Source organism: Eulemur rufifrons, chromosome 29 (assembly GCF_041146395.1).
Source record: "Eulemur rufifrons isolate Redbay chromosome 29, OSU_ERuf_1, whole genome shotgun sequence".
Lineage (NCBI taxonomy): Eukaryota > Metazoa > Chordata > Mammalia > Primates > Lemuridae > Eulemur > Eulemur rufifrons.
In genome coordinates this window covers 14865441-14880896 of record NC_091011.1, presented here as the reverse complement: position 1 = coordinate 14880896, position 15456 = coordinate 14865441, and the positions used below count along the sequence as shown (strand labels likewise).

The following is a 15456-nucleotide window of genomic DNA, read 5'->3' as shown; positions in this document are numbered from 1 at the left end:
GAACTTAGGAAAGGGAAAACAGAGAAACAAACAAAAAATAATAAGATGATTGATCTAAATAATCTGAAAATATCTATAATAACATTTAACATGAATGGTTTAAACACACCAATTAAAAGACAGAGGTTGTCAGAAGAGATAGGAAAAACATGATCCCACTCTATGCTGTATCCAAGAAATTCATTTCAAATATAATGATACTGTTAAGTTAAAGTAAGGGGATAGAAAAATGTACAAATAAAAGATACAAATACTAAACGAAAGCTGGAATGGGGCTATATTAACAATGGACCAATTTTCGTCATCTTGGAAAACTCGTTTGCAACAAATTCTTGTGCAAGGACTTATTTAGCATTTGCATTGGCAGAGGGAAGATCAGATGATCTGAATTTGTTAAGAAGTTGGGAAACTTCACATTTCACAAGGGATATTTACTTTTCCTATATCAAAAAATTAGATTCCAATAGTTCTTACAGTATAACTGATGCTTTGTTTCTGTGCTTTTTTATTGATACATATACAAAGTCCTTTTCTTTCAGTACCAAATTATAGTATGATCTACTATATTATTTTAGATGACATTTTAAATGTCAATTGAACTTAACATGTATTGTATCAATAATGCACATAAAGTGATGACAGTGTACAGGAACACTATGACCTGTAGACAAAGACAACTGTCACAATTCCCTCTTGGTAATCAACTCTTTTAAGAGACCATAGCTTATAAAAAGCATCTACGTTAAAAAAGTGGTTTTAGACTTGATGGAATAGAATAATGTCTGGAAGATCATATATCTCAAAGTGTTCACATTGTTTATCTATGGGTCAGTCGGTTGGTTGACAAATATGTTATCAGTGCTTGGGTTATACCAGTGAACAAAACATTTAAAATAATCTGACCTTGTGGAGCTTATATTCTAGCAGGACAGATATACAATAAATAATAAACATGAAAAATATGTTAGGTAATAAGAGTTATGGGAAAAGAAAAGGACAAGGGAATGGGGAATCAGGGAATAGGGGTTGAGTGGGGTGGGGTAGGCTGTGGTAGGTGTGGAGTCAGGGTAGTTGGCATTTGAGCAGACTTGGTGAAGGAAGTTGACATTGGAGCAGACTCAGTAAAGGATAGGAGGAGTTAGCTAACTGGATGTCTGGTGGAAGAAGTTCTAGGCAAGGGAATAGCTGGTGCAAAAGTCCTGAGGCTAAAGTGTGATAGACATGTTCCTAGTCAATCAAGAAGCTGATGTGGCTGCAGCAATGAGCAAACAGGGAGAGTAAGGTAGGAGGTGACTTCAGAGAGGTACCAGGGCAATATTGTGTGGAGCATTTCAGATATCATAAAGATTTTGGTTTTTGCTCTCAGGGGGCCATTAGATGATAGGAGTATTGCATTTTCTGTTATCATGTCTCCATTTTTCATGGAGCTCTCCCTCCCTTCTCTTTTGAACAAGCATATGCTTTATTATTTATTTTGGGGGAAACTACCTAGTTGGAATACCTCACATTTATTTAGTGCTTAGTATGTTAAACACTTTCATGTACACTGTTTCATTTTATACCAGGCAGCTGTCTCTTTAGAAATATTTTGAATGTTAGCTGGCATAGCTAAGGTAGAAGGATAACTATTTTGACCATTTCAGATCAACTTTGAAATAGAAAAGACAAGGACACAGGGGCAGTAAGTCAAATGCAGAGGATACACAAGCATCCCAGTTACCCTTGAGTACAGTCACTCTGCAGTTTTTTTTGTTGTTTTTGTTTTTTTTTTTTTAGTGTAGCTGATGGTGTTTTCCGGGTGAGGCTAGATTTATAAATTTAACCTGTGACTTAGTGAAGACACTTGCTTTTTCTTGAAATGACTTATTCACTCTCAGGGAAGGAGGGTTTCTGACTGCTGGACAGCCCTTGAGGCTGATTCTGGGATCAGGTGTGGTGACAGGGAGGTTTCTAGAAAGGGCATTGTAAGTGGTGTTGCTTTTTAAAATCTGTAGAGAGTAATGCTGTCTTTATTATTCCTAAAGGAAATGAATAAGTGGAACATGTGAAAGAGAAATTATACCATTGAGATGGTCTCTTTACTTCGGGGAATCTTCCTCACTTTTCTTTTCTTTGTACGATGATTAATGGATTGATTTTATTTAAACTGTGGGAAACAAATGAAACCATTAAATGTTTATATTGAAAGAAAATACATAAATAAAGTCAATGAAGCTTTCTGTAGGCCACAGGGCCTTCCCCCAGCCCATAAATGCTCCATCTGACTTTCCAACACAACTGCCAAACACTGCCTCCACACATTCTTTGTAAAACTTCTTTCCCATCCCAAATCCACTTGGTACTTTCGTTATGGTCTTGTTAAAATTGAAAGATGTCCAAAGGGATTTGCAAGATAGATTTTCCCTTTAATGAGGAGGAGAAAAAGAGGAAGTATATAAAAGCATTTCTAGCTGGTATTTCTTCAGGGAGACATTGATAAAAAATAGTGACACTTCTATAGGAAGAAGATCTTTTAATTTGACATCATTTTAATGGTGAGCATTTGGGCAAATGTATATGCTTTACCTTTATTTTAGAAACTTGTATAACATCCTGGATAGGACTGTTGGGACAGATAATATTATTCTATTTACATGTGGAGCAAATGAGTAAATGTACGTACAAGATATATGTTGATTGTCAGCTTCATATAAGTGCAGACACCTATGATATTGTTTCTCAGGATTTGGTTGGTTTTACCTAATTTTGTATCTCCCTATTTCCTCTAGACAAGAATTTTGCTATGGAGATCCGATAACTCTTTTTCTATATTCTCATATATACAAGATTTATTATGGGGGTCTGGGAACTCATCTTCTATGTTCCCATATGTAGACATATGTGCTTAAATGTAGTAAAAACCTCTTATAAATGGCAAACCCATTCACCAGCATGATCCATCCTAACTGTGTGGTCATTCTTTCTATTACCTCTTTATTGACAGATATAAAGACCAGCAAGAAATGTTCTTAGGAAGGGAGCAGCGATAGGCCCTACACACTAGCATTCACAGGCAGGTACATGAAGAACTTGTGAATTACACTTTAAAATTATCTTTATCTTTTAGATCTTGAATTTGCCTGACTTGATTGATGACTCCAAGTACAAAACTAACCACCTTCGAGTACAGAATAGAAAAGAGCTTATTGAAATACTATCTACACGGTAAGCTTGGATCTAGTACTCAGATATTTAAGAAGAAATATGTTGTAAGCATTTATCTAGTGATTTGTGAGTTTTTTCTTGGCTTATTTGGATCAATTTGTAATTTTCTTCCACTTTGTAAGATTTTTTAGTGGAAAGATATTTCGAAGTTATGTTTTTTCTTTTGTTCAAAAGCGTTTGAAAGCATTTTATATGTGTTATTAAGTACTGAGTCATAACAATGATACAAATAAGAAAATCACAATGACTTGAATTAAGTTGTTTCTCTGTGGCTTGTAACCATTTGGGTTTAGTATATCATGATTAGTAATAGCAACAACAACAGTAATAATTAAACAGATAATGAAACATTATTTTGTACTTTTACTGTGTTAAACGCTCTACATACTTTATTTCATTTAACCCTTATAATCATCCCATGAGGTAAGTTCAATTATTTCCATTTTACAGATGAGGAAACTAAGACAATGGGAGGTGAAGTCAAGAGTCTGTTGGCTTTTCTGAGCCCCTCTTGTGAATCATGATGATATTTCTGGGTCATTGAAAATGCCATGTTAAATTATGGGTCATAAAAGATTAATGTTAATTATTTGATTTCCAAATTATTTTGTTCATGTCTGCTTGTGCTTTTGTAATGCTTATACCAATTTTTCACGTTTGTTGAAAAAAAGTAATAATTCTTACTTTTTCCTATTAGTTTCACTTTTCTTCCTTTATATATCTTCTCAATCTGCAGAAATAGTTTTTGTGCATCTAAATGCCCACAATTGCTGTTCTGCAATATGGAAAATTTGCTCTCATAATGCCAATAAATTGGATGCTTTTGTTCAAATATCCAGTCTTTTGAAGAGGCACATGTGTTTCCATGTAGTATATATATCAAAGTTCTTAAAAAATAAAATTCTGCTAATGTTATTTTTATTTCTGTCCCCTTTGTATTTGGGGATCTCTACATGAGTATCTGAGTCAACTTTCATTTACCTATTTTCTCTTTCCTGGATTTTAAACACTTCTTCTCTACACTGCCTATATCTTTTCTACGTGCCAAGTGCTCTTAACATCAATAGGGACTCTGTGTGTGGGACTGATATACGCAGAGTTGGGGAATGAGAATTGGGTGCCCCTTTCCTGGTCATTAGTTAAATATAACTCCAATTCTACTGCAAAGCCCCAGAGCCCTCAGTGATTAACCTTTCTCCACATAAGAATTGGCCATTTATTTCTGCTTTTTCCCTCTTTGCATCTCAAGCATTTTTAATTCATTTAATTAATTGATATGACTTTTTCCTTTCACACCATGGTTACCAAGTTTCAATAATAGCCACTTGTGAGAACCTTATCAAAAGCTCTTTGATAGTCTAAATCATGTCCATGCTGTGAGAAGAGTGGATCCCAAGAAAAATACAAAACCTGGGCAGATACAAGTGTCATCTTGTTATTTAGTTGCCAGCACTTTTATAGCTTCAAGAACCACAAAGTTAAGTCATTGGTTTCCTATGTCCTAAAACTTTTACGCTTTGCTAAATTCTATTACAGGATTCAAATGTAGACAGACTTTTAGCAGCATCTGTAACAGATTAATTTCTATTTTCCCTCGTTGGGGTGAATTAAATAATTTGTCACTTTCTTTTTGCTTCTTTCATATATATATGAAAGTGGGAGTTTTTCATTTTGGAACACATCAGGTTGATATATATATATTTTTTAATATTAAAATTAAACAATTAAGATTTAATAACCTCCAATAATATCAAAAGTGAATGGAAATGATGTTTTCATAGTCTGCTTGTGAATTTACATTTGTTACAATCATTTAGAAACCCATTTAGCCATAGGTGGTTTTTAACTTCTAGGATTTCAACTCTTTTTTTTTTTTTTTTTTTTTTTATTTCAGCATATTGTGGGGGTACAAAAGTTTAGGTTATGTATGTTGCCCTTGCCCCCCCCCAAGTCAGAGCTTCAAGCGTGTCCATCCCCTAGACAGTGCACATCGCACTCATTATGTATGTATACACTCATCCCCTCCCCCACCCACATCTGCCCGACACCTGATTAATGTTATTCCTGAATGTGCTCTTAGAGTTATTTAGACCTAACAAGGAATAAGGAATCAAACTACAAGGAAGAGACTGGGAGGGTAGTTTGAAGAGAGGAAATTTGAGAAGGAGGTCACATCATCAGAGGTGCTGCTGTTAAAACATAGACTGCAGATACAGCCCTTGGTTGATTGCTTGGAGGCCAGGTTTTGTGCTCTCTTCTGCTACTGTTTTGACATTTTTGGGTGCTCTCTTAGGACATGCAGTTCTTCAGGTCTCCAGTTTGTCTTTTCTCCTCCATGGTGGTTCAAACAGTGACAACCAGGGAAGATTAGAATATGGATTCATTCCCACTTATAACCTTGTCATTTGTTTTTCTGAACCAATGTCACTGTATTCATTTTTAGTGCTTGGCTTTCAGAAGTCTCTGCAAGTGCTTTAAAAGTTAGCATTTTCATTATATGAGTCTATGTTTTTCCACTATTCAAAAAATTTAATGGCTCTCCATAAATTACAGAATTAAATCTGGTCTCTTCAATCTGACATCCAGGATCTTCCACAATCTGACATCACCTTTTCTGTGCACCTTTTCTCCTAACCGCTTGTGCAGGAAGCCTCTGCTCCAGCCATACTCCCATTCAGTTTCTTCTGTTTCCTCTCTGAAATGCTCCTCAGATTTGCTATTATTCTGAAACATAGTCATGCTTCAAGGCCAGTTTTTCATCCCAATGAAACCACCCTCTAATATCTCTATCTGAGTTCCCAGTCACATGACAGCACCTTCAGGAAAGAAGGTGTCCTTTCTGTGCCTTGTCAGTTGTCCAGCGCAAGCGCACAACCAGCGTTCGTTGTTGTCGGGAATGATATTGCTCAGGAGTCTGCTCAACATTCTGGTCCTGGTCAGCACATCGTGCCTTTCATTTTGTAGCCATCTCACCTTGTGAATCACTTTGTTTCCTATCAACAGAGTTACATTAGCTCCCAACCACAAAAAGGAGGTAGGGAGAAAAGAAGGAAAAGAGCCAACATTTGATGGATGTCAAGTACATGCCAAATAAGTATTATTCTTCTTTCCATTTTAAAGATGAAAATTCTGAAGTTTAGGGAGGTTAGTCTCAAGGTCAGGCACATAGTGAATAGTTAGTTAGGATGGAATTCAAAAGACCACACCTTTTCCATATATCACATTGTCTCCTTGAAAAGGCACATGAAATGTTACTGTGTCCTTGTCTGTTTAATCACTCAGTAAGTATTTACTGAGCACTTACCATGTAGTAGGCACTGACTATCACAAGCATTGGGAATAGAGAACAGAATGAAACAGATAAAGTACATTGGTGAAAAATAATGCAGGGAAGGCAAAGGAGGAGAGCCAGAAGTTGGGTGTGAGGCTTGCTATTTCATTTAGGCTGGTCAGAGAGGGCTTCTCTGATAAAGTGACATTTGAGCAGAAGCCTGCAAGAAATGAGAGAAGATGCGGGAGGGAGACCAGGAGAAAGATGCCAGACAGAGTTTAAGGAGCAGCACAGAGGACAGTGTGCCTGGAGCAGGGAGCAAGAGGAAGAGTGGTGGTGCTTGAGTTCAGAGAGGGCGGAGGAGGTGGCAGGCAGAGCCTGTTGTGAAAGTCATGACAGACCTTGTGACAAAGTAGTTTCTTAACCTTGTGAAATAAAGGATTTTTTTTCCTTTAGTCAAAAAATGAGTTTGCTTATCAACAACTTATATTTTCTATCTAACCTGAAGAGAATTCTTGAAGGGAATACTCTACCTGGTACAGTTCAAAGTATTCCAGCACCACGGAGTCAGCAAGACCTCCTTGCTTACCCGGAGAGGTCACAGGGCCTGAGTTTAAATGGCATATACTTCTCATTCATTCCTTCTTTCATTCACTATCACTTCTTTGTGAAACAAATATTTATCAAACACCTACTTTGTGCCAGGGACTGTTCCGGGCACTGGGAATATGCATTGAAAAACAGACAAAAATTGGCCGGGTGCGGTGGCTCACACCTGTAATCCTAGCACTCTGGGAGGCCAAGGCAGGTGGATTGTTTGAGCTCAGGAGTTCGAGACCAGCCTGAGCAAGAGCAAGACCCCGTCTCTACTGAAAATAGAAAGAAATTATCTGGCCAACTAAAATAAATATATATATATATATGTAGAAAAAATTAGCCGGGCATGGTGGCACATGCCTGTAGTCCCAGCTACTCGGGAGGCTGAGGCAGGAGGATCGTTTAAGCCCAGGAGTTTGAGGTTGCTGTGAGCTAGGCTGACGCCACGGCACTCACTCTAGCCTGGGCAACAAAGCGAGACTCTGTCTCAAAAAAAAAAAAAACAACAAAAAAAAAGAAAAGAAAAACAGACAAAAATCCCTGCCCTCTTGGACTTTCACCTTTGCAGACTTTCTAAAAGACATGCTTCTTTTTTTTTTTTTTTTTTTTACCCTTCCACAAAACATTTGTTTTGATGACCCTAAGGAAGTTAGTTTTCCATATTTTTCATATAATCTTTTAAAAAAATTTGCTTCCACAAAAGTATTGTAGCTATAGGCTATGCCTGTTAATCATTTATTATCTTTTAATCTTTTTTTGAACATGTTGATATACATGCTACAATTTTTAAAAATGTGGTTTGTCAATCATTTCTATAGTAAAAGTAAATTTTTAGTAACAGTAGCTACATTACCATGTGAGTACATCATATTTTTGCCTGTTGTCTGTTATTAAACATTACATCATAAGCACGTTCCCTTAATTCTCATGGACACTTTCGTCCGCCTATATATTTATTTCAGAAAATCTTTGAAATATGTAAAAATGTAGAAGGATTTGTGAGAGTGATTTTGCACCTCACATAACATTAAAAACAAACTCTAGGAATGATGGACTCACTGTGTTTATCTTAAAAAAAAAAAACAAAAAAAACCTCTCACCCCTTACACGCAATTTGATATCCAAAAGTGAAAACAGAAGCATTTATGGATTTTTACAAAGTCTGCTCTCCTAAATACACACATGGATTTCCTCTTGTGTTTCAAAATCTTCCTTCCGAAGTATTTTTTTGCGAGCAATTTTTGAGTACTTCTCTCCCTGCCCATGGTGTGCATTTATTTAAACTTTTTGGAATCAGGTGATTCTCCTGTGAAATTTGTAGACTCTTGAAAGTGCTTACCAGAGATGTCAGTCACTTACCTCACTTCTCTGTTATTCTTGCTCAGTACAGTTTGACACTACTCTCTGAGGACGGTCAGCCTCATTCAGGACAGCAGCTGCCTGTTTTGGTCATCAGCTGCCTTTCCACAGCCAGCACACACAATTCCCCTCACATGCTCTCAGGTGTTACTATTCCCCCACCATGGCTGTGAGCAAGTCTTTTTTATTAATCTAAAGATGGAAGACTTTCCCCTGGAGCTTGCCATTTTATCCGCGGTGTTGCAGAAAGTCTGTTTACCCAGCTGCTAACATTGAAAACTAAAAGCTAAAGCATGTTAAAAATCCCTAGCTAAAAAACAGAAGAAGAGACTAATGGAGACTAATCCAGGGCCAGATAAAACAAACCTATTCTTTGCAATGCCAAGGAGCAACAAACTCTTAAACGTGTGCTACTCACACACTGGATCAGCATTTTTGCAATAGTTACGACCTCAAGAGAGAGATTGAAAGTTGTGATGTGTATGGAAACCAAGAAGAAAAGGATAAAGATGATGTATTAGTGGTTGGAGAGAAATAATGGGAAGACATGAAATGAGAATGAAGGAAAAGAGAAATAATGGAGAAAATATTAATGGAAATAAAATTCATTTTTATTTCTTCTCTTTCTCTTCACCAACCTTTATGGCCACTGAGTGTGTACCCTGGTACTACAGATACAGAGATGAAAGGTGAAGCCTGGGATTTTGCGTAATTCGTGGTCTAATTAAGAAAACAAACAAGTAAAGCATTGATTTATGTAGGTAGGGTGTGGGAAGTACCAGGGTAAACATGTACAGCCTGCCCAAGGGAACCCAGGGAAGGGGCAACTATTAATACTTTAATCTGGGCAAGTCAGGGAAGGCTTCCTGGTGAAGATGCCATTTGAGATGGGTCTTGAAGGACAAATAGAATTAGGCAGATGAAGAAAAAATTAGTTCAAAGAAGGAAATATTGACCTGTGTGTAATTTTATAGCAAGAAAGAATTCATGTGAGAAAAAAAATAGAAATAGTCCCCAATTTACAGTTTTGCCCAACTTAGAATTTTTTGACTTTATGATGGTGCAAGAGTGATATGCATTCAGTAGAAATCACACTTCGAATTTTGAATTTTGGTCTTTTCCCAGGCTAGTGGTATATGTGGTATGATACTCTCTTGTGATGCTGGGCAGTGGCAGCAAGCGGTAGCTTCTAGTAGCCACACTACTGTAAGTGCATGAGCATGTCTAAGGTAGGGTAGGCTAAGCTATGATGTTCAGTTGGTCAGGTATATTAAATGCCTTTTCAGCTTATGATGTTTTCCACTCACAATGAGTTTTATCAGAATGTAATCCCATTGTAAGTCAAGGAGCATCTGTAGTTTGGAAAGACACTGATGAAAATTTTTAAACTGCTTTTGGAAAAATGTTACACATATAAAGCAAGTGCATGTCAATATAGTCCTAGTGAAGGCATTCCTAAAAGGTAGATTACAGTAAGTCATCACAGATAAAACTGACAGCATTAGATAAATTCACCTTTGAAAATACTGTGGCAATTCCTTTAGTAAAATAAATAATTATTTTTGGTTTTGGATAATTTGATATTTTCTTAAGTTTTTGACATATGATTGAATATTTACTTATTTTCAGGGTTTACTCTACTAAAACATTGTGAAATTATTAATAAATGCCCTATTTCAGGGCCTTCTAAACAGAGGTGCTAGACAAATATTTGTTGAATCAAGGGCTTATTAAGGACTTTCCTCTAACCTTACATTTTCAAAATTTGATGTCAAATTATTTTTAATAGACTTCTGCAAAATATTGTAGAGTTGGATCTGGAATATTTCTTGGCAGTTAACAGAGGAACTAAAACCTCAAAGGTGCCTAAATCTAATGTTAACTAAAAAAAAAACCCCATATCTTGGTACCATTAGGCAAATTTGATCATTCTACTTCCCTGCCTCGGTTTTTCCAGGGCTCTCAACAGCTTTAATGATAAAATTCAAATCATTTACCTTAACACATGTAATTATACCTCCTACCTTGTTGGCCTTGCTCCAGCCACACAACCATGTGCTTCTCCTTATAATGTGGACTGCTCTTTTAATCCTCTGTGTCTTCCCACATCTCATTGCTTAACAATAAAATAATGAAGCTTCTTCATCTCACTGGCTACTACCAGTCCTTTAAAATAAGCACAAGTTTTAGGAGCTTTTCCTGCCTTGCTTGTCTGTTCTAGGCCTCCCCTCTTACGCTGCTGCATCAAAGCATATACCACACTCAGCTGTCATCAGTCATTTACTTCTCTTCCTCCTTGACAAGACAGGGAATTTCTTAAGGCAGAGACTACGTCTTTCTGATTTTTATTTCTAGTGCTTATTTGGGTTTCCAACACTCAATCAATGTTCTTGCAGTTAGTGAATATGTGAGCCAACAATGAGCAAAGCTATCCAAGTATGACAGAACCGGTGAAAGGGAAGAGAGAGAAGATCCCATGATGCCTGGTCCTATGAAACAAAAAGAAGAGATAGTTGGAAAAAGAAGATAGTTGGAAATGAGGACTCTGAACTAAACAGGGAGCTTGTATTATGATCAAAGAATGTCAGAAGACCTAAATTTGAGACCCTAGTTTCCACTGATCAGCCCTGAGCCTCAGGTTCTCCCATATCAGATATATGTAACAATACCTATATCACAATGAGAATTGAAACACAGGAATAGTCATGAAAGCAGCTAGCACAGTCTGAGCCTGCAAGAGTGCTCAGTCTCTTTGAGGAGAATCTCAATCCTTGGAGAATCATAAATTACAGTCCCCAATTTTTTTCTCTTTCAAAATATTAAGGGGGTACGAATGTTTTAGGTTACATGGGTCATTTTGTAATGCTTGAGTTCTGGCTAAAAGTGTGCCCATCACCCAAATAATGTTCATAGTACCCGTTAGGTAGGTTTTGATCCCTCCCCTCTTCCCCCCGTCCCCTGGTTGATTACCACTGAGTTTTTTTTTTTTTTTTTTGCTCTTAAAGGTATTTTTATTTTTATTTTATTTTTTTAATTTATTTATTTATGTAAGGGTATTATGAGGGTACAAACGTTTTGCTTACATTTTATATCTCTGCCTCACCCAAGTGGGGGTTAGAGGCTTGCTCTTCCCCTCTACAATACAACACCATGTCCATTAGTTGTGAGTTAACCCTCCCCAACCCCCTAATCCCTGGAGAATATTACTACTGTGTGAGCACCATAGTGTTGATCAGTTAGTGCCAGTTTGACAGCGAGTACATGTGGAGGCTTTTCCTTTGATCTTGTGATACCTCACTGCGGATAATGGGCTCAAGCTCTATCCAGGAAAATATAAGAGGTGCTAGATCACTGTCATTTCTTATAATTGAGTAATATTCCATTGTATACATATACCAAATTTTAATAATCCATTCATGAGTTGACGGGCACTTGGGTTGTTTCCACATCCTTGCAATAGTGAATTGTGCTGCCATAAACATTCGGCTGCAGATGTCTTTATTATAGAACGGCTTTTGCTCTTTTGGGTAGATGTCTAATAGTGCTTTTGCTGGATGGAACTGTAATTCTATTTTTAACTCATTGCGGTATCTCCAAATTCTTTTCCACAGAGGTTGCACCAATTTGCAGTCCCACCAGCAGTGTAAGAGTGTTCCTGTCTCTCCACATCCTCGCCAGCATTTGCTGTTTTGGGATTTTTTGATAGAGGCGAATCTCACTGGGGTTAGATGATATTTCATGTGGTTTTGATTTGCATTTCTCTAATGATTAGAGATGTTAAGAATTTTTTTGTATGTTTGCTGGCCATTATTTTGTCTTCTTTTGAAAAGTTTCTGTTCATTTCCTTAGCCCATTTATTGAGTTTTACTTCCCTTTGTGTACATGTGTGCTCATTGGTTAGTTGTAATTTAATAGTGAGTACATGTGGTGTTTGTTTTTTCATTTCTGAGATACTTTACTTAGGAGAATGGTCTCTAGTTCCATCCAGATTGTTGCAAAAGGTATTAATTCGTCGTTTTTATGGCTGAGTAGTACTCCATTGTATACATGTACCACATTTTGTTAATATACTTATGAACTGATAGGTATAAGTTGGGTTGATTCCACATCTTTGCAATTGTGAATTGTGCTGCAATAAACATACGAGTGCATATGTCTTTCTGATGAAAAGTCTTTTTTTTCTTTTAGATAAATACCCAGTAAGTGGGATTGCTGGATCAAATGGTAGTTCTACTTTTAGTTCTTTGAGGCATCTCCATGCTACTTTCCATAGAGGTTGTACTAGTTTACAGTGCCACCAACAGTGTATAAGCATTACTTTCTCTCTGCAACCATGTGAGCATCTATTGTTTTTGGAAGTTTTGATAAATGCCATTATAATTGTGGTAAGATACCTAATTGTGGTTTTAATTGGCATTTCCATTAGTGACATTGAGCATTTTTTCATATGTTTATTGGCCATTTGTCTCTCTTCTTTTGAGAAGCTTCTGTTCATGTCTTTTGCCAACTTGTTAATAGGGTTGTTTATTTTTTCCTTGCTGATTTGCTTAAGTTCTTTTTAAATTCTGGTTATTAGCCCTTTATCAGATGTGTAGCTTCCAGATATTTTTCTCTCATTCTGTATGTGTCTATTTGCTCTGTTGACTGTTTCTTTAGCTGTGTAGAAGCTTTTTAGTTTAATCAAATCCCATTTATTAATTTTTGTTGTTACTGTGATTGTCATTGGGATCTTTTTCATAAATTCTTTGCTTAGGCCAATATCTAGGAGAATTATTCTTACATTTTCCTCTAGAATTATTATGGTTTCATGCCTTAGATCAAACTCTTTTATCCCTCTTGAATTAATTTTGTGAATGATGAGAGGTAGGGGTCCTGTTTCATTCTTCTGCACGTGACTATCCAATTTTTGCAGCACCATTTATTGAATAGGGCTTCTTTTCCCCAGTATACATTGTTGTCTGCTTTGTCAAAGATCAGTTGATTGTAGGCAGATGGTTTTATATCTGGGTTCTCAGTTCTATTCCATTGGTCTATGTCTTTATTTTTGTACTAATACCATGCTGTTTTGATTATTATAGCCTTGTAGCATATTTTGAAGTCTGGTATCATGGATGACTCCATATTTGTTCTTTTTGCTTAAGATTGCTTTGGCTACTTGAGCTCTTTTCTGGTTCCAAATGAAGCATAGAATTAATTTTTCTAGATCTGTGAAGTATGACATTGGTAACTTGATGGGGATTGTATTGCATTTGTAAATAACTTTGGGTAATAGAGACCTTTCGCAATGTTGATTATGCCAATCAATGAGCATGATATATTTTTCCATTTGTTTGTATTCTCTTAGATTTTGTTTCTCAGAGTTTCATAGTTCTCCTTGTAGAGATCTTTCACCGGCTTGGTTAAGTATATTCCTAGTTATTTTATTTTCTTTGTAGCTATTGTGAATGGTATTGAATCTTTGATTTGACTCTTGGCTTGCTTGTTATTAGCATATAGAAATGCTACTGATTTACATACATTAATTTTATATCCTGAGACTTTGCTGAACTTATTTGTCAATTCCAGGGCAGTCTTGGTGGAATCTATGGGGTTTTCTAGATACAAGATCATACCATTAGTGAAGAGCAATAATTTCATCTCTTCTTTCTTGATTTGGATACCCTTAATGTTCTTCTCTTGTCAGATTGTTCTGGCTAAGACTTCCAGCACTATGTTGAATAGAGATGATGACAGTGGGCATGCTTGTCTTGTTCCAGTTCTTAGGGAGAATGCTTTCAACTTTTTCCCATTGAGTATGATGTTTGCTGTGGGTTTGTCATATTATACAGGGCTTTTATTATTCTGAGATATGTTCCTTCCATGCCTACTTTTTTGTTTTTTCTTTTATCATAAAAGGGTGCTAGATTTTGTCAAATGATTTTTCTACATCTATTGAGAGGATCATATGATGTTTGTTTTGCTTTTATTTATGTGGTAAATTGCATTTATTGAGTTACGTATGTTGAACCATCCTTGCATTCCTGGGATGAAGCTCATTTGTTCTGGTGGATTATTTTTTTGATGTGCTGTTGAATTCAGTTTGGTAATATTTTATTGAGAATCTTTTCATTTATATTCATACACGACATTGGTCTATAGTTTTCTTTTTTGTTGTGTCCTTCCCTGGTTTTGGTATCAAGGTGACATTGGCTTTGTAGAATGAGTTGGGGATGATTCCCTCCTTCTTGATATTATGGAATAATTTCTGTATTATGGATACCAGGTCTTCTTTGTAGGTCTGATAGAATTCAGTAGTGAATCCATCTGGTCCAGGGATTTTTTGGGGGGGAGGTTTTTTTAATTACTGTTTCAATCTCACTGTTCATTATTGGCCTGTTCAAGAGTTCTGTTTGTTCCTGGTCGAGTCTTGGAGGTTGTGTTTTTTCCAGTAACTTGTCCATTTCCTCTACATTCTCTTGTTTATGTACACAGAGATTTCTATAGTATTCATGGATGATGTTTTGTATTTCTGTGGTATCAGTTGTGATTTCACCATTTTCATTTCTGATTGAGCTTATTTGGGTCTTTTCTCTTCTGTTCTTGGTTAGTCTAGCAAGAGATCTGTCAGTTTTGTTTATCTTTTCAAAGAACCAAGGTTTAGTTTTGTTAATCCTTTGTATTGTTTTTTTTTTATTTTCCAATTCATTTAGTTCTCTCTAATTTTGTTATTTCTTTTTTTCTGCTGGATTTGCATTTAGTTTGTTCTTTTTATTCCAGTTCCTTGAGGTGTGACTATAGGTTGTTAATTTGTGATCTTTCTACCTTTTTGATGTAGGCATTTAAGGCTATGAATCTTCCCCAGAGGAATGCTTTTGCTGTGTTCGAAAGATTTTGATAGTTTGTGTCCCCTTTGTCATTCCGTTCAAAGAATTTTTTCATTTCCTTCTTAATTTCATTCCTGACCCAGTAATCATTCAGCAGTGGGTGGTTTAATTTCCATGATTTTGTGTAGGTTTGAATGTTTCTCTTGTAATTGATTTCTAGTT

The 15456-nt window shown here is 36.4% G+C and overlaps 1 protein-coding gene across 4 annotated transcripts in view; it reads left to right on the top strand.

Moving 5' to 3' along the window:
- SUGCT (succinyl-CoA:glutarate-CoA transferase) overlaps positions 1–15456 on the top strand; it is a 676753-nt gene that overhangs the window by 259336 nt on the left and 401961 nt on the right. For all 4 annotated transcript variants that reach the window (XM_069461618.1, XM_069461617.1, XM_069461616.1 and 1 more), the window contains one exon: positions 3107–3204. In XM_069461618.1, coding sequence (XP_069317719.1) covers positions 3107–3204 — 98 coding nt within the window. The remainder of the gene's footprint in view (positions 1–3106; positions 3205–15456) is intronic.